At 40.9% G+C, this 19,631-nt stretch overlaps 1 protein-coding gene across 3 annotated transcripts in view; it reads left to right on the forward strand.

The window, feature by feature from the left end:
* Positions 1–19,631, forward strand: part of TGFBR3 (transforming growth factor beta receptor 3) — a 286,700-nt gene that overhangs the window by 100,175 nt on the left and 166,894 nt on the right. For all 3 annotated transcript variants that reach the window (XM_045547542.1, XM_045547545.1, XM_045547544.1), the window contains exon 4: positions 11,536–11,673. In XM_045547542.1, the coding sequence (XP_045403498.1) occupies positions 11,536–11,673 (138 nt within the window). The remainder of the gene's footprint in view (positions 1–11,535; positions 11,674–19,631) is intronic.

Here is a 19,631-nt window from a genome sequence, read left to right on the forward strand (position 1 = left end):
AATGGATAATGTTTTGTTTATTTATAGCACATTTTTGTAAAGATATTTTTCATATCATGAGTCAAATTTCTTTCGTTGTGCCTACACATCAAAAATTTTAGTTACTTCTGTAAGATTCTGGTAACTTTGCAATATGCATTTAAATTTATAATCAAGGCCTGAATACTTTGTAATGCAATGCCCCTGCTCCTCTTCTACTTTTCCCATTTTGGCTCTTAATAAGAGCCACTAATAGTGGTCTTTTCAAAGCATGAGACAGAGGGAGAGTTGTAGACTATATTAGTTTTGCTGAAAATGAGAAGTAGACGAACGACTGTTGACTTAATAAGCATGTAGGACTTGACTGAATTGTAAAATAGAGCTTAAGCAGTATGATTTTGGTATCTTTTAGGACCTTCCAGACTGGGTAGAATTGGAAAATTCTTTAGAGATTCTTTATGAAAGAGTAGCTGGGACTGTCTCCATTTGTGTGGGAAACCAAGCCCTCCTGATACCTTCAAACTATTTAGACATAGGTGGTTCAGCTTTCATTTAGCAGCTCAGTGAAATATTTGAGTGCCTTCCATCTGAGTAGAATTCAGATATTAGACACTCATTTTAAGTATAAAAGGTGAGACTATAAGAGTTAGGACACAGGATTTCCATATGTTAAAGCAGAACCTCATATTTCCCCATGTCAAATATGGGAACCAAAATTTTACTTATTCCCTTGGAAGATAATTCATATCTTCTTTCTGTTGTCTATCACACTCACAAATTACCTTTAATATGACTTGATATACCAGGGTTTAATTTTGCTGACTATGTATGTAGCTTTCACAAGATAACAGTATCTTTGTTGCTGAATGACTGGTCTAGTATTAGTTATATAACATGAGAGTCAAATGGTTTATGTTAGAATTTACACTTTATTTCTTTTCTTTTTCTTTCCTTTCCTCCCTTCCCTTCCCTTCCCTTCTTCCTTCCCTTCTTCCTTCCCTTCCCTTCCCTTTTTCCTTCCCTTCCCTTCCCTTCCCTTCCCTTCCGTTTTTCCTTCCATTCCCTTCCCTTCGCTTCCCTTCCCTTTTTCCTTCCCTTCCCTTCCCTTCCCTTTTTCCTTCCCTTCCCTTCCCTTCCCTTTTTCCTTTCCTTCCCTTCCCTTCCCTTCCCTTTTTCCTTTCCTTCCCTTTTTCCTTTCTTTTCCTTTTTCCTTTCCTTCTTTTCTTTTCTTCTTTTTTTTTTTTTTGAGACATTCTTGCTCTGTTGCCCAGGCTAGAATGCTGTGGTGTCAGCCCTGCTCACAGCAACCTCAAACTCCTGGGCTCAAGCAATCCTCCTGCCTCAGCCTCCTGAGTAGCTGAGACTATAGGCATGCGCCACCACACCCAGCTTATTTTTTCTATTTTTAGTAGAGACAGGGTCTTGCTCTTGCTCAGACTGGTCTCAAACTCCTGAGATTAAGCAATCCACCTGCCTCGGCCTCCCAGAGTGCTAGGATTACAGGCGTGAGCCACCACGCCCGGCCTGTACTTTATTTCATTCTGAGGTAAAATCCACTCCTAGTTCCTACCATGACCTTCAGGGTTTTTTTTTTGTTTTTATTTTTGTTTTTTGAGACAGATTCTTACTCTGTTGCATGGGCTAGAGTGCCATGGCATCAACCTAGCTCACAGCAACCTCAAACTCCTGGGCTCAAGCAATCTTCCTGCCTCAGCTTCCCGAGTAGCTGGGACTACAGGCATGTGCCACCATGCCCGGCTAATTTTTCTATATATATTTTTAGCTGTCCATATAATTTCTTGGGTCTTGCTCTTGCTCAGGCTGGTTTCGAACTCCTGACCTCGAGCAATCCACCCGCCTCGGCTTCCCAGAGTGCTAGGATTACAGGCGTGAGCCACCGCGCCTGGCTGACCTTCAATTTTGATTTATCTGTAAATAAATGTCCACAGGATCACTGTTCAGACTTCCCATAATTTAGATCTTTTGCTTATTTCTTTCTTTTACTTTTCCCCTTCATGTTATTAATAAGTACTTAAAGGATTTGTAAGGTACAGAGTAACTATTAACAAATTTTGTTGCCAGGTATCCTAATCTTTATTGTAGCTTTGTCCCTTTCCAGTTAGAACAAATGTGTTGAATTGCTTTTAATTCTGACTCAAGAAAATAATGAAACTTATACCCTTGAATACTGGCTTTAGGAAGATGGTATCCCATCTTAAACACTTATCAACTACAACATGCCAAATTCTGTGTGCGTATTTTGGCGCACAGCCTAGCTCACAGCAACCTCAAACTCCTGGGCTCAAGCAACTTTCCCTCTGCTTTCTGTGATCATAGGTCTCAGCCTGAAAACTCATCGCAGGGCTCGATGAAAACTGATTCTATGGAGGAAAACAGGCAAAAGGACTGAACTCTAATGTGAATACTGCAAACTGCCTTTGCTATGTTGTACCTTAGGCTGTTCTGACACTGTTTATTGTCTGAATTAAAAGCATGTAAAACTCTATGCCCCTAAAAGATAGTGGGACATTTGGTCAAAGAAAATAATGCTTTTTCAGGAAAAATTCTCCCCAGACATGGACTGATAATATGTCCTCCCACCTTTGACATTTGGGTTGACCTCTTCTCTCACTCAAGATAGACCATGTAACATTGAAACTAAAGTTCCTCTAAAAACATTTCCTTAAAATCATAACCTGGTGGATGAGACCAGAGTACTCTAAGGGGGCTATGATGAACTTCAGGAGTTCAGTTTTCAAATGAAACCAGATTTCATAGAGTTCTCAAGGTTTTCATACACTGACTAGAATTTAGTTTCCCTAGAGAATAATTTAGTTTAATCCACATATCAACTGGGAGCCCCTGGCATTCAAGAGATGGATTAGTTTGCACCTCTGCTGATTCCATGGCTTGTGGAAATCCAGAGGAGGGTCTATTTCTGCTGATTGCCTGAGCCTCGTGTTCTTGTGGGCCTCTCGGCTTCCTGGGCTTGTAATTCTACATGTGATGTGTCTGAGACATACATGAGTCACTTGGATTTGAAACACAACCAACATCTTGAATTCCATAGCACATTCATTCAAGACAACAGTGAGCATTGCTAAAGCTTTTGTGGAGGAGATGGAGGAGAATTTGCATCAAAGCAACTCTAGCTGCTTTAGCTGGTGTGTAGACATCACTGTTCATAAAAATATTTATTGACCCATCCTCGTGGACCCGTTCACTGGCCTCTTAGCTTGTGCTAGCTCCCAAGGCATCTTGCTTACAACTCAGTCCTCCTCCTTTCTTCCTTATCTTTCCTTCTCTTCCAGCAGTAAAATAGTGCCTGCCTTCCACTCCTGCAGAGCAGCTTCCTGTTCTCCTCTAGGACCCAAGGCTGACACCCAAGATTAAAGATGGGGGTGGGAAGGTAGGGGGAGAGAGAGAGACAGACTGACAGAGACATTCATTCTTCTCCCAGCATTGCCACTTTCTAGTCATATGAGTTTGGCTAGAGCACCAATTTCTGTCTTTAAAATGGGAATAATTAGACAACTATGCAAAGCAGTTCCTTCTGATGCAACCAGTATGTCTTAACTCAGTAGACGGAGCCATGGATCTGCCTATTGTCTTTCCTTAAAAGACAAGGATGATGGTTATCACTACTGCCACCACTATTTTTATTAATAATCCAAGTGTAGTATTTTTGAATAGCCATATCTTAATAATTACTCCTCTCCAGATTTCTGTTTTCTGCTAAAAAGGCAACATGGTTCCCCTATTCAGATTCCTTGCCAGTTTCAGGGGAATCCACATGCCATCCTCTGATGCTGGAAGAATCTTAAATCACTGCCTGAACACCTCTGCATTTTGTGTTTTTTGCTATTACAAATTTACTAACTTTAAGATGGTACTTAAACAGAAATCATTATTGAGATCTATGACTGCAATTGGCAGATGGAAATGGTTATTCCAGTACCTAAATCATGGGGGAACTGGGTTCTTGCTATGCCTGTTTTGTAAATCAGCGTCTAATAATCACCCCAACGATTCCTTTGTTATGCAGTTCAATTTAACACAGTACTGACGCATAGGCTATTCTGACATCCTATTGGTAAAGACACATGCATGTCAAAATGCCGGTTTACTAAACAGGGTAAGTAGCAAAAACAAATTTCAAGTCCACTCATTAGTAAAAGTTGAGAGGAAATAAATTTACCGAGTACATAGTTACATGGGGCCTTATAATATGTGGTTTATATATTAGTGTTGGAAACTAAAATAAAGTGATTGGAATGGGCCTATTTATGAACATGACAGGGAATATAAAAAATAAAAGCAAACTTTTTTCCCTGCTTTAATCAATATGCAAATATTGAGTTCCTTCAATTTGCATAGAATTTTAATTTCGAACTGTTCTAACACACTTCATTGCCTGAATGAAAGCCATTTAAAATTCCAAAAGACAGTGGTGCATTTGGTCAAAATTTTTTTATCTTTGTTATCTATCCCTGAGGAGGAAAACACTTGCCAAAGGTTTTTTTGCACATTTTACATATTTTTGTTTGCATAACTATTACAGATAACAAAAAATTTCCATTTTCTTTTTTTGCCTAGTCTGGTCCCCATGGGTGGCATCAGGGCTGCTCTACCCTGTCCTACAGGGGTGATAATCAGGGTGTTGGTGCCCACTGAGCCTGGGTGTGGCCCGGGGATCCTTCCCGGCAGCCCCTCTCTTCTGTTCTGGTGGTTGGAATCTGCTTGCTTTTTTTTTTTTTTTTTTGACTGTGTTTTAAAGTTCAAACTGAACTTGATAGTGAAGTTAGTGTTCTCTTTACTACATGCACGGCCCACCCCCTACCCACCCAGCTTTTGGCCAGAAAAACAGGACAGCCTGACTCTGTAACCATTTTTTGAGTGGCATTTCATTGTAACTTTTATTGATTCTTCCTTTTATTCATTCCTTCAGAAGACTTGTTGACGGCTTATTAGGTGTCCCGCTCTATGGTAAGCCCAAGGGTGCAGAGATGAACGTAACTCAGTTTCCGCCCTTGAGGAATCCTCAAGGATTTCACGGCGTGACAGAGGAGACAGGCGTCTAGGCAGACTATTACAGTGCCACGCCCAGGTGTCGTCTGTGGGAGCAGAGCTGAGCTCTGGCTCTGCCTGGGGCCTGGGGGAAATGCCCGTGCGAGCCAGCGTGGTTGGGTGCGTGTGTCCGTCGGCAGCGCTGTAGCGTGCTCCAGGCCGGAATCCCGAACGGCTGTGCTGTGTTAGCACGTACACAGCACGCTATTCACACGGCCTGTGCTTCATCCTGGACGATAGAAAAGTGCCTGCTGGTGCCCTCGGACTTGCAGTCAGCCGTGGCCGGCTGGGGCCCCGCAGCCTTCCCGCACCAGCACGCGCCCACGCCGGTCCGAGCTTTCCCCGTGTCTCCCCGCGGGGCTGCAGGCCGCTCTGGGAAGGGAGGGCCGGGGTCTCTGCAATCCCCTTGCTGCGCTCCCAGGACCCCTTTGGAGGGTCGTGACCTGTAGTTTCATAAATATTCTTCTGTTTATGTGAGCTCTTGCCCCTCAACCCCCAACCCAAATTTAGTTCGCAGTATTTTTCCAGGGCATTCAAAATATGGAGCAGAGAGGGCAGACTTTTTTCTGCATCACATTTCAGACTTTCATTTTAGGTTTTCTTTTTTTTCCTCCTTTATGGTTATATTAGATTATTTTCAGAGGCTCCCAGGGAATCCTCAATCATGTCCTTGTTGGGGGAAGGGGGATTCGTTTTTAAATTGACTGACTGTGTCCCTCTCAGCACAGTAAGTAGTTTCAAGACAAAACCATTGGGAGAGAGCCTGATATCATTTGCCACAGCAGGGTGAAGTCTTTGACCTCGATGCTTCTCCAGACCTGACTGAACAAGGAGAATGTTCAGTTGACTGCCCAGAATCAGGGTAGGGACACTAAGGGCCCAAGATTTCTTGAATTCAGTACCAACTAATTGATACTTCTCTAGAAATTCAGAGAAATATAAAAATAAAGAAATTTTAAAGAGCTCCAAATCCAACCTTCCAAGAATATTCTAAGGGAATCCTTTTATACCAATTCCCAAATGGTGAAAGACAAGCAGTGGCAAATAAAATGTCAGCTGCAGGGGGTCCTCAGGCTGGGATACACTTCAAACTCGCAGCAGCAGCTAACTAAATACTGTTCCTACCCTCAGCAATCACTTGCTCATTTCAGGTCCATCTGGGGCAAGATTTGAGTCCCTAACAGTCATATTGCCCAAATATAAGTGAAATTCAAGTTCACCTGTGGAACTCTAGTTTCCTGGAATGAGTTTGTGCCTCTTTGTCCATCTGTGTGAAGTGTTGGTGCTGGGAGACCCGGATTCAGGATGTTTTCAGTTACTGCCAAGGCTGTTGCTAAGGGCATGTCCTTACCTCTGAAGAGGGGACAAATGATGGCTATGTACAGACTAATGTGTGACTTTATGAGTCTTGATCATAGACACTGTGTTGGAGTTCTTATCTATCTTAGTGTAAACTGATTATTGACTCATCCATTTCAGAGCATTATTTGGTCTGGTTTTAGATAATCAGAGTCTCTGGTAGTGTTTTGGATGACTTCATTGCTTCATGGATCCACAGGGGTTGTTCTAAGAATCAGAAGTGTTGAAATGGAACTTTACTGACACGTTAGCAAAATTGGACAATTGTTAGACTGCCATATCAGTTGTTTTGCTCGCTTTGCTTTTTTGTTTAACAAACCCCAGGAGTAAGGGTTCTAACTCATAAATCTTTGGAAATCTCTATAGTAGAAATGTCTTGTGTTTATGCTGTGAATCCTGGGAAATCCAAAGCAATTTTCACATGGTGCCTTTCCATAGCGTAGAGTTTTCCATTTTCTTAAAGTGAGTTACAGAGTTTGAGACAATGTACAGTTTTTGCCTATCAAAGACAATCCTTAGAGAACGGAGAAGCCTTCACCATAACAAAGTCTAGGGAGAACTGTCATTATTTTCTGGTGGTGATGTGGGCAAAGACACGCCTCCTAAGTGGGAGGTAGCAAGGTTGTGTATCCACTCAGAGGATTTATGATCCTTAGAGTTGACCTTGACTTTGGTCAAAATTGTGTTCAGATTCTCCAGAAAAGCACTCAGAAAAGATCTGCTTTTAATTTCTTCATCAAATTATATCTAATATGTTTGTTGCAGTTCACAGATAACCTCAGAAGACCTAGTAGGAATAGATGTGATATAGAGTAGACCAGTTAGTTTACCTCCATTTAGGGGAGGAATCTGTGATGTATGAGGGACAGTGTCTACATGCATGTGGGATGCAGCAAATTGGGTTTACTTGGGTTTTCTCACAACACTGAGAAGACTGCACATTCAGCACAGTTTGAGACAAGCATGATTAGAGTAGGAACTCTTAAACTAGGCTTCGTGGACCAGCATATTGTCAAAGTATGGGTTTCAAGAGGTCACTGACATGCCAGAAACTACTGGTGAAAGTTGTTTTAGGTCTGGGTTGTCATCTATTAAGTTCTTCCCCTGAAAGGATGACATCTTAAGACCAAAAGTATAATTTCTAGTTCAATTAAATGGAGCCATTTTTGTTTCCATTTCTTCTTGCTCTTTTACGATGAGTTCTTAACTCAGGTTAATGGCTACTTACCTTGGAGTTCATGGGCCCTACAATGGATGTATTTTCCTAACGCTGTGTATAAAGTTTCGTGTGAGATGGTGTGTGTGTGTGTGTGTGTGTGTGTGTGTGTGAGAGAGAGAGAGAGAGAGAGAGAGACAGAGAGAGAGAGAGACAGAGAGACAGAGAGGAGACGGTTCATACACACATTAAGTTCTCAAATGCTCTATGAGTCCAAGGACTTACAAAGAAGCCACTGGATTCTGAGACTGATCATTGTTCCTCCTTTGGGATGCGTCCACGTTAGCTCCAGTAGTTGCCTTAGCTCACATGGCCCCTGCATTCAGTTCCTTCTTCCTTAGGAAGCCCATACACCAAGCTATTATGTGTATTTTTATGCATAAATTTGACGTAGGATGGAGGGTCAACTCTTTAAACTACTCTTTGGGTTTCCAAGCTGGAAATTGCTGGATACCATTTGTATTATTTCTCCATGGGATATTTCTTTGCTGTAGTCTGCCTCAGCTCTGATTTTTAGACCATGTTTGCTGGACAGTCCAATCATGAAAAACTTCAGCAGGATGTCCTTAGGTTTATAACTGTAGTCTAGACTGAGCTATGATTGATCCTACAGAGAATTTTTCTTTTCTTTTTTTTCAGCCTAGGAGAAATTAGGCAACTTAGCCAGGATTTCTTTGAGGTATTTCGGGTATGTTCTCTCCACATTTCTGGGAGCTTTTATACCTTCATTCTTTGGTTGTTCTTTATCTTCCCTTCAGCAAGATTTGCTCAAGTGGAGGAAGGACAGAAGAGGAAGGTTGCTGAGGGATTAGGTGAGCGGGTGCTCACAGGACTCTCTGTTCCTGCCAAATGATCTTTTTGAAAAAGTATTGAGTACTTTTAATTTCCCAATCGTAGTGTGAATTCTTTTTGCCAAATAGCTTTTGGGGCTTTGCCTGGACCCTGTGTGCCAGAGTTAGAGATTCATCTTGGCCAGACACTGCCACATATTGAGGAGGGAGCCGTTTCCAGGAAAGCTCAGAGCTGTGGCTCCTAGAAATCATTCCTTGATTGTGTGAGCCAGGCCTCGACACTTTTGACCATCTGGAAAATTTTGGACATTAGCACCAATATCTGTCTCATACATCTTTTTCTTATTTCATAAGCCTTAAAAAAATTTCTTGTTCATTTGAGATACATACTTATTGGATATGCAAAACTTTTGCATATCCATGAGCTCTAAGAAGAATTGCATGCCTGAGGGCTGCAAAGAAAATCATCAGAAAATGAGTTGATGTACCCTCTGCAGGTACACGTTGCTATTCTTTGTGCTTTGATGGTGCTCAGTAAACAGTTTGGGAATGAATAAATAGGGAAACCTTTTACTGACACATGCTATTAGTGAAAGAGCATTGCTTTGCAGTTTTCAGGTAGTCTTGAACGAGTCATGATTTCATCCTCCTTTCTTCACTCTCCATAGCGTGTGCTCTCCGTAGCGTGCATCTCTCTGTCCAGTTTGACTCTGTGCCTCTGCTCTCTTTCTATAGCCACTCTTGTTTTCAGTGGCTATCAATCTGTGTACTTCTTGATGCACGCAGCATCTCCAAAGGGTGCTGTGATGTACAGTCGATACAACCAAGGAACACGTTATTTTGCTGTAGCTGTATTTGACATCACTGTTCATTTAGTCCTTTGATTTAGCACTGTGCTGATGCCAAATATAAAAATGATCCTAGCTCTTTGTAGAGATAGCTCATGACAGGTTGAATATTGCTCATGGTTTTGTTATTTTTCTGCTACTTTGTTAGCTAAATCCCTTTGAACCTACTAACATCTTCAGCCTATTTTACCTTTTAGGTAACATATAAATTTATGAATTTCCTATGATAAATCAGTCAGTATTTATTTGTGTGTGCAATGTTAAGCATAGTATTAAATGTAAGACATACCTTTGTCCACAGTCTATTTTGGCAATTAAGATATGCACACTCAATAGGCAATGAACAAGATGCTATTATATACTACAGTCCAAATCATTCATAGAATAAAGTACTTTTGTGGCATAGAAAAGCAGAGGATTAAAACATTCTGTTGACGCTTACTGAATGCCTACCATGTGCTAAAGCATGGATTTTGAAAGATAACTAAAGTTTAGTGCCTTACTTATCAATGACCTGAGGGTATACTGTAATAAGTGACATTGGTCATAAGCAATCTGTCTACAAACAAAGGTAGGAATATGTTGAGATTAAAGTGGGCCAGCAGCCACTGGGAAAAGTAAAGTCACCCAGCTTTTAGAGCTATATCCCTGATGAATGTGTAGGCTCAGATCGTAGATCTAGACCTGTGGTCCCAACCCCCGGGCTATGGCCCAGTACTGGTCCATGGCCTGTTAGGAAATGGGCCACACATCACCGCCTGAGCTCCGCAACCCCCCCCATGACCTCCCAATCTTACCCCACCCCTGTCCATGGAAAAATTGTCTTCCATGAAACCAGTCTCTGGTGAGAAAAAGGTTGGCGACCGCTGATCTAGACAATTTGGTCCTTATAAGGATTGTGGGCCGGGCGCGGTGGCTCACGCCTGTAATCCTAGCCCTCTGGGAGGCCGAGGCGGGTGGATCGCTCGAGGTCAGGAGTTCGAGACCAGCCTGAGCGAGACCCCGTCTCTACTAAAAATAGAAATAAACTATCTGGACAACTAAAAATATATATAGAAAAAATTAGCCGGGCATGGTGGCACATGCCTGTAGTCCCATCTACTCGGGAGGCTGAGGCAGTAGGATTGCTTAAGCCCAGGAGTTTGAGGTTGCTGTGAGCGAGGCTGACGCCACTGCACTCACTCTAGCCCGGGCAACAAAGTGACACTCTGTCTCAAAAAAAAAAAAAAAAAAAGGATTGTGGCTGAGATGTGCTATTATTCCCAATGTGTCACTTGGTCTGTATCTTTCCAGCCTAAGTCCTTTTGTCTCTTCTCTCCCTTATTACTTTATGGTGATCTTTGGCAAGTTCACCCTGTTTAAATATATGACTCTTGGGTCTTACCTCGCCCCCCTGTACAGAAAGCCAGTGTGGGACAGGTTTACAGGAAAGCATCTAGGTAGGGTTTCTTGGTGTGTCCCTTTGCTTTCCTATGTTCATGTTGACCGACCTTGGCTTGGGTGTTCCAAGTGGACGTTGTTGAGTCCACTTTTTCCATCTCTGCTCACAGGTGCCTTTTGGTGATGCTAATAAAGGCAGTGGTAACCTGCAGTAGTCCTTGATCAACTGTCAAAAGTGGCCACAGTTTTCCTATCTGGCTTATAGTTTTCTTCCCTGTTTTTTTTTTTTTTTGGACAGTTTTTATTCTGTGCATTCTCTGTGCTTCATTTCTTTGGAAAAGCCCTTCAAGCAAATAGCTAGGATGATGAAAGCACTGGCAGCTCCCCTTGGCAGCCCCTTTCCCTTAGCTTTCGGCACTTTTCTTTGGCAGAACTCACTTAACTTTATAGAGGCTGGAGCTTACCTGGAGGAGAAGAAAGTTATTTCTCCAGAGATTCAGAGGGATGACCTACCCCCAGGGAGTTCTGGTCTCCAATTTAAAGCTTGATCATTTGGCTTAAAGGAAAAGGCAGTCCTGGCGGAAGGTAACTTTTATTCCGCACTTGCAAATTTGGGGGGGAAATATTTTCTGTTTATTTGTGTTCTTTTGTTGGGAGCTAAATCATGTTCTGGTTGAGATTAGTGTAGTTTGAACCATAGCCATTTTGTAGACAATGGTCACATATATTGGCAAAATAATCTAGTTCAAGCTAATGTATCTTATTTATAGAATCTGAACAAGCTTATGGCTTGTTTCTGTTAATAGTTATGAAAAAGTACTCTTAGATACTTCTCTGAGTGATTTTCATAGAAAGCCAGCGCTAAGATTTCTCTCCCCTTTTTGTTGCATCCTAGGTCACTCTACACCTGAATCCCATCTCCTCAGTTCACATTCACCACAAGCCTGTCGTGTTCCTTCTCAACTCCCCACAGCCCCTGGTCTGGCATCTGAAGACGGAGAGACTTGCCACTGGAGTCTCTAGACTTTTCTTGGTAAGCATTTAAAACCCTCCCAAAACTGATCCTTAGCATAAAGGTATAAAGGCCCTGAAACTTTGCAAGGAAAGGCTTGCTTTCATTGAAATAACAGCAGTGGCCAAAGAGTGTCACATTTGGAGTATGCACACAGTGATATTTGGATGGCACAGATAAGCATTCACAGAAAACAAACACCACCCACATGTCTTCCTCTGTGGATGGAGAGTCAGGTCTAGCTTGCGTGTTAGAGCAGGGCCTGTAGTCATACTCTGTGTGGCCGGAGCTTTGGTTTCAACTCTGAGACTGTGGCATCAGGAGCTCTGTAAATATTGTAAATAGCCACCGGGTGGGTGGTCTCTGACCACGAAATAAATATGCACAGATCCATTCTATTTGTATATAACATAGTCCTAATTTCTGATATGAGGATCTGTTTGTTGAGAAAGTGACACAGTGAACTCCAAAATGAAATCATTTGTATTTTATTTTAAAAAAGCTGGAACCCAGCTCTTGTGGAAAGATCCAAATATTACCTACTATTTGTAAATCATGTCCTTTTGAGTTTGCCAGAACATTCAAGTTTGTTAGTTGTGGAGAAATAGATGGGTTGTTTGGATGGAATATTTTTGGTATGATATCATGTCTGATGATGAGCAACACTGCAACTTGGTGGCGATAACTCATATTGTCTATTGCGAGAGCTACATGCTAGTATGTCCTCCTCACTGCAGAGCCTGGGGCGTTTAAACTTCTCTTGCCCACAGCATCCAAAACAAGTAGAGTCCTCAGTTAATAGTTTTCCTCTTGCCTAATAAATAAACTTTGCCTAATTAGTGACTCTTAATCCAGATCTGTAGTTTCTTGTCACCTGAATTTGAAGAATAGTTTTAAAAGCTCAGCTGTACCCATTGAATAAAGTAAGAATCTATAGTCATTACAGTTAATAAGTAGATAAATAAAGGAATAAAAAAGGGAAAAGGGAAATCTTTTTATAGTAGAATGTCAATTAATAATAGGGTTAGAATGAAAGAGTTAGAAAATCATTTTATAGCCATCGTAGTAAAAGTTGATCAGGCAAGAATTATATCAACAGATGCTAAATCTAGCAGAGGTGGAGGGAATTTGAGGAACAGTATATTTAGATATTCTCAAGACAGCTTTTTGACAAATTACTTATAAATTAGCAAAGAAAAAAATAGTAGCTATATACAGCAGAGATACCCAACAATACCCAAGTGGTCAAAATTCATGTTACCAATATGGGGCAGATGGACGTTTCATGCCTATGAACAGCGTCACTCATGTAGCCGTCTGGCCAGAAATGCACATCACCTGAATCGAATCATAAGGAAACACTGGACAAAACCAAGGAGCAACAGTCTGTAAAATAACTGGCCTGTACTCTTCAAAAATGTCAGTGATGAAGACAGCGAAGGGCTGGGGAGCTGTTCCAGAATAAAGGAGACTGAGAGACACATGGGATCCTGAGCTGCAGCCAGTTTGGTAGCAGGTGGGGCAGCTGCTACAAAGGGCATTATGGGGAAAGTGGACGAAAGTAGAATTGAGCCTGCAGATTAAAGTATTGCACCAATGTTATATTTCTTGACTTGATAATTATACTGTAGTTATCTAAGTGAACATCCTTCTTCTTGGGAAATACAGTAAATACACTTAAGTGTTAAGGGTTAAAGTGTCAAATCAGGAAAAAATACTATGTGTGGAGAGAATAAAAGCAAATGTGGTAAGATGTTAAAAACTGATGAGTCTAGTTAAAGGGTATACTAGAGTCCTTTGTACTGCCAACTTTCTGCACACTTGAAATAATTTCAAAATAAAACATTTAAAAACTCAAAAGGTACATTTTTATAAGGTAGGAGTTACTAATATCTTAAATTATAGCCTTTTCTGAGAATTGAAACTCTTATTACCTACACATTAAAAAGGCCAAAAACTGGTAATTATTTAGTTGTTATTACTAACATGTTTATTTAGCCTTGTACATTCTAGGTATTGCACTAAATGCTCTAATATTTTATCTCCTTTAATTCTCACAATAACCTAGACAATGGTGTATTTACCTCTCCTTACAGGTACGGAACTAAGACTAGGTTAAGTACTGGCCCAAATCACAGGACTAGTTACTGGCAGAGCTGAGACTCAGACCCAGATAGGACTTACTCTGTAACTGCTATGCTAAACTGGCTCACTTCATACTCATAATCATTGTCAGTCTCCTCTAATTAAAGGTTTTTTTGCTAGTAAGATGAATGGCTCAGAGCATAAGGTCACATGCACATTTAGCCCTCATGCTGTAGAGCTGTACTGTCTAATACTGTAAGAACTAGCTATGCGTGACTATTTAAATTAACCAAAATTCAAAATGCAGTTTCTCAGTCACGCTGAGCCTCATTTCAGGTGCTCAGTAGCTACATGGAGTCAGTGATTATCACAACAGACTGGTTATGGAGTGCTTATGAGCAAAGGCTTTTGCCTATCCTGGTTTGAATCCAAGGAGTAACCTTGGGCAAATACAATTTCCCTAAGCCTGATTTTTCTCACTTATAATATGGGAATACTAATAGCCCCTACACCATAGAGTTGTTATCTTGATTAAATTATATTGCAGACAGGTGCAGTGGCTCATGTCTGTAATCCTAGCTACTCGGGAGGCTGAGGTGGGAGGATCACTTGAGCCCAGGAGTTCAAGGCTGGCCTGGGCAACATATTGAGAATCTGTCTTTTAAAATTAACCAGGTGTCGTGACATGGGCCTGTAGGCTTAGCTACTCGGGAGGCTGAGATGGGAGGATCGCTTGAGCCCAGAAATTTGATGCTGCAGTGAGTTATGATCATGTCACCACATCCCAGCCTTGGTAACAGAGCAAGACCCCTATCTCAAAAACAAACAAACAAAAATTAAATGAGATTATATATAAAATGTTTTGTTCAGTACCTGGCACTGATGAAATCCTAGACACTATGTTACCATTGCTACTGTTATTTATTATTAGTTATAGTAAAGAGCACTTGGGAAGGATGTCGAATTTACATTGGTAATTATAAAGTACCTAGCTTGGTTGACCCCAGATTGAAAGGAATTCTTGTTTCTCTGGTCCAGATGAAAAGTGTGGGCCACATATGTCACAGTTGTACTTACCACTTTCTGAATCCCTTCTTCAATCTGCCATTCCATGGCTTTTAAGGAAAGGTGTCTTATTCCTAGTTATTATTTATTTGCTTTAATTTTGTTTAAGATCTGTAAGAACTGCTTCTTGTCCATCAGCTTAAGACACACCAACAATGAAAAAAGGAGATAGCTTTAGTAAACAATTTAACATTGACCCTACTTGGATTAATCCCGTGTAAGGAGATTGACGATCAAGTGATGAACCTAAAACTGCCAACACGGGGGAGGCAGCACTGGGAGAAGTCAAGGACTTAAATTCCAGGACACCTGAACTCTGCTTTGCTGTCCAGCAGGCTTCCTTTAGGGAAAATGGTTTTCCCCCCTCTGCACATTTCTTCATGGCCTGGAGTAGATGGTGGAACATCTGTTGTTCATTCAGGTTCGCACATCAGTAGACAACGAGTGATGCAAGTTCTCTCACAAGCTGGGCAGCTCCCCCAAGGCAGGCGCTTCCCTTCCTCTCTGTGGCCTGACATGGATTTCAGCGTCTGCTCGTCCACTTGACGGCCTTTGCGACAGAGGGACCAGAGATGCGCAGAAAACCAGTACTGTGTTCTGTTTATCCGCTTACTGTTAGGAGTGAAAGTTGGCAGGAGTGTAAAATAACTAAATTATTTTACATAAAGTGTTTCATCAAACACTTCAGTGGAATCTCTGGAAGCTGAGGCTTAGCTTGTCTTCTCCAAGGTTGCCCAGAGAGCTTAGAGGAGCTGAGGAGAAAGAGTGGGTGTCCTGACTCTTTAGTCCAAGATGCCTGTGTCCTTACTGCTTCCCTGATACGCTGCCGAAGGATTTGCATGACTGTCTCAAAGCTGTCTGTACTTTCTAGGTAGAGTTATAATACTTGAACAGTTCATTTTTTTAAAAAAAAGTAGAGTGATGAGAAAAATTCACTTAATTGCATCTACTCATTTGTCAGGGTGACCTTTTAATTTAAATTGACGTGCCTGTTTTGTTGTAACTCCCCCACATTAAAAAAGGAAAACTTTCACAATTCGTTAGGAGGGCCTTGTGTTACTCAGAACATCTCTCAGCCACCCACAAGGGTGATTAAAAGACTGATTTAATACTGTCTCATAAAGACATCTGTCTTTTTCTGTCAAATCATTTCAGTGTCCTTCTCATGATTCCGTAGCACAGGCAAGAGGGAGTGCGCCAGGCAGGGAGAAAGTGTGATGATTTAGTTTTCTGTGCAGATGCAGTTCCTTTATCTGGTGGTGGTGGTTACCTAGGAAATGGGATGAAGAGTGATTGTTTCGGCTGGGTTTCAAGTAGTGGATCTGTGAGTGTGAGTCACGCACATGCACACACATGATGAGGTTGCCATAGCCTTATCGTTTGCCTTTGGCAGGATGTATGGCCCAGATGATATTGAGTAGGTTAGAGTTGTCTCTCGATGCAGAAATAAAAATACTATAATAATCCTACCCTCTCAGTGCATTGTGTTGAAAATATAAATAAAAATCTTAAAAGGTTCATATAAGCCTATTTTATTTATAAAATCATTTCTACACTGAAGGAAAAAGTAGAGTAACTCAACTGGGCAATAGATGTCTGAACTTTCTACCTGAGTTTGCTAAAAAAGATTGGTAAGAGCCACAACATTAACTTGTCTTTAAATTTGAATAGACATTTCTCCAGAGAAAAGACACAAATGACCAAAAAGCACATGAAAAGATGCTCAATATTATTAGTCATTAGAGAATTGCTAATCAAAACTGCAGTGAGATGCCACTTCACACTCTTTAGGATGGCCATAATGTAAAAGATAGGTAACAAGTGTCAGCAGGGACTCATACATTGCTGATGAGACTGTAAAACGGTTCTTTGGGAAATAATTGGGCAAAACACATCCACAAAAACTTGTCCACAAATGTTCAAGGCAGCATTATTCATAATAGCCAAAATGTGGAAATAACCTAAATGTTCATCACCTAATGATTGGATCAAACAAAGCATTATATCCATATAATAGATATTATTTGGCCATAAAAAGGAATGAAGTTCTGATACATAGCACAACATGGATGAGCCTTGGAAACATAATGCTAAGTGAAAGAAGCCAGACACTAAAGGCTACATATTGTATGATTCCATTTATATGAAAAGACCAGAACAGGCAAATCTATAAAAGATTAGTAATTTCCAAGGGCTGGTGGGAGAGGAGAATGGGAAATGACTACTAATGGTGTGGGGTTTCTTTTGGGGTGGAGGGATAAAAATGTTCTGGAATTACATAGTGGTGAGTATACCATACTTTGTGAATATACTAAAAATAATGAATTGTGTAGTTTAAAAGGGTGAATATTATGGTATGTGCATTACATTTCGTAAAGCTGTTAGGAAAAACCTTACTGCAGCACTCTTTAAAAAAGTGATGGTATAAAATCAGTGAATTAGGTTTTAAAATGTGTCTTTTTACTTTATTCCACAGATTTATCTGATTTTTTTTTTTTACGTCTTGCTTTATTTGCATTCCAAATCTGAGCATTCTCTCCTGCAAGGTCTATATACTTGGAGCCCTGAAAAAGCAGGCAGTTTTCAAGATGAGAACATAATGCCTGGCTTCTAATAGCATAAAGTGCCTAGTCCAGAGGCTGTGGCCAAACTATTTATGTCAGGCTTAGTTTAGGAAAAAAAGGGTATCTAAGATTAGGAAAGTCTCAAGAAATAAACAGCTTCTTCCAACCTCATTCACCCTTGGGATTACTGTGCTGTGATTTATTTTTTCAAGCCATTTATCATAAAAATCAGAGAAGAAATGTGTGTGTGTTTGAGTGAGGGATGGGCAGTGGGAGGGGATGTTGGTCTCTGAGGTTGCCAGAGCTGGCATGCAAAAATACAGGATGCCCAGAATTTCAGATACACAAAAAATAATTTTTTAGTATGCCCATGCAGTATTTGGGACAAAATTATACTAAAAATTATTCATTGTTTATCTGAAATTCAGATTTAACTGAGTGTCCTGTATTTTTTCTGGCAACTCAGAGGTAACTCAGGATTTTATTTCTAGTTAACACCCTGACCTGGGTGTCAGGAGGCCTTGGTTCTACCACTGACTGGTTACATGTCATTGGACAAAAATCACTTAACTCCTCAGGCCTCAGTTTCCTCATCTCTAAAATGAGGGGGTTGTGCTAGCTATAAGTTCCTTCCAGCTTTTAAACTCTCTGATTCTTTGATAATACAACTGCTAGATATTATATCCCAATTTAATTGGAAACAGAAAATGGCAATCTGAGCATTGCCTCTTCAGCAAATCCAAGTAAATATCAAGGCAGGGCAGCTGAAATAAATGAGAGAAGCCAAACTCTATGCTATTGGCTTTGGATTAAAAACAAATCAAAACCTAATCCTAATGAAAAATGTAAATTAATACCAGGAATATGCTTAATATTTAAAACCAGTTTTGCATTTCTAAGAAGGGGAAAGGAGTGGGGGAAGAAGCTGGGCTTGCCAAAATCTGGTTTATTCCTTTTACTTAAACTGGAGGCAAAAAAAAGAAAAAGGTCAAAATATTTGGGCCTCTGCCACCAAACCACAGGCAGTTCTCTGGTCTGCACTGAAGTTTGGATGACGGACAAGGCTCAGTGAAAAACAAGTGCTATTTGTTTTCCTGTGCCTAGTATTTAACTGGAAATCAGAAGGCTAAATTTCCAATCAGTTGTTAAATAGCCCCAGATGTGTGCTTGGTGCTGCTCTAGGAAGGGACATGCACAGCCCGTACTACAGCGCATGTCCCGTTGCTACCTTTCAGGAAGCCAAGTAAAGTGTAACTAAGAGTTGTAGTGTCCAAAAATGCCCTAAGAATAACTCAGACATTCAAGTTTGCTTGTGGAGGAGGGAACTTTAAAAAAAAAAAAAAACAAAAAAAACCACTTCTGTATGCTATTGTGTTGCATTTAAAAATCTGGAAATAATTCTTTTCTTTTCTAATTTCTTCTTTTCCCTTCTTTGGCAGTTCCCCCTCACCGTGTTTAGAAAAACCACAACATTAGCATACCTGGTATGATGGTTTATGTATCTACTTGTTCATTCATCCAACACTCAGTTTTTCATGCCTGTGGGATGCTGGGAACAGTGCTAGCAATGGAGGATTCAGGGAGAAGTGGAGTGAATCGCCTGCCCTCAGGGAGCTTCCCATTATGAGGGAGAGCTGTTTAAAACATTGGCAATTGCAGTTTACTGTAATAAGTACCACGGTTGGATCTGGAAATCGGAGAAAATGAGAATTCTCTTCTTTCAAATGCAATTAAGGCAGCTTCCTCCATGAGGTTGACTCTGAGGAGCAGCATGTGGCAGAGGGGTCAGGGTTGCAGAGACAAACACAGCTTTTGGCTCAACCAGAAGTGTCACCGATGTATTCTAGGGGTCCGGATGCACCATTTTGAGTTTTCCAGTGAGGTCTTTCCCCAAATAAATTCTGTCTTGAAGGCAGAGTAAATAACTAAATGTTTTAAGATTAGTGGTGGTGGTTCTTTTTTTAAATGCCTCTTGTGGAATGACTCATTGTGTCCTGCGGGATATTCCAAGTGGTGTGTACCATGCATTTTTATTCCAGAGGCTGCTCATCTGTTGGTTTTGTGGCTTGTCCTTAAGAGCCTTAATTATAAGGGGCTTGATCCTCTCATGAACTGGGGTCAATCAACTACCATATTTCCTAGGAATGAGTTTCTAGCCCTTTTGTGGTGAGAGAGCTCTTCCTAAACACCACTACGGCAATTAGGACGTTGGAAAGAGGCCAAATTCAGCTGGTAAACCTGGTCCAGAAAGGGCTTTTGAAAGAC

The sequence above is a fragment of the Lemur catta genome, chromosome 3, assembly GCF_020740605.2.
Source record: "Lemur catta isolate mLemCat1 chromosome 3, mLemCat1.pri, whole genome shotgun sequence".
NCBI classification, from domain to species: Eukaryota; Metazoa; Chordata; class Mammalia; order Primates; family Lemuridae; genus Lemur; species Lemur catta.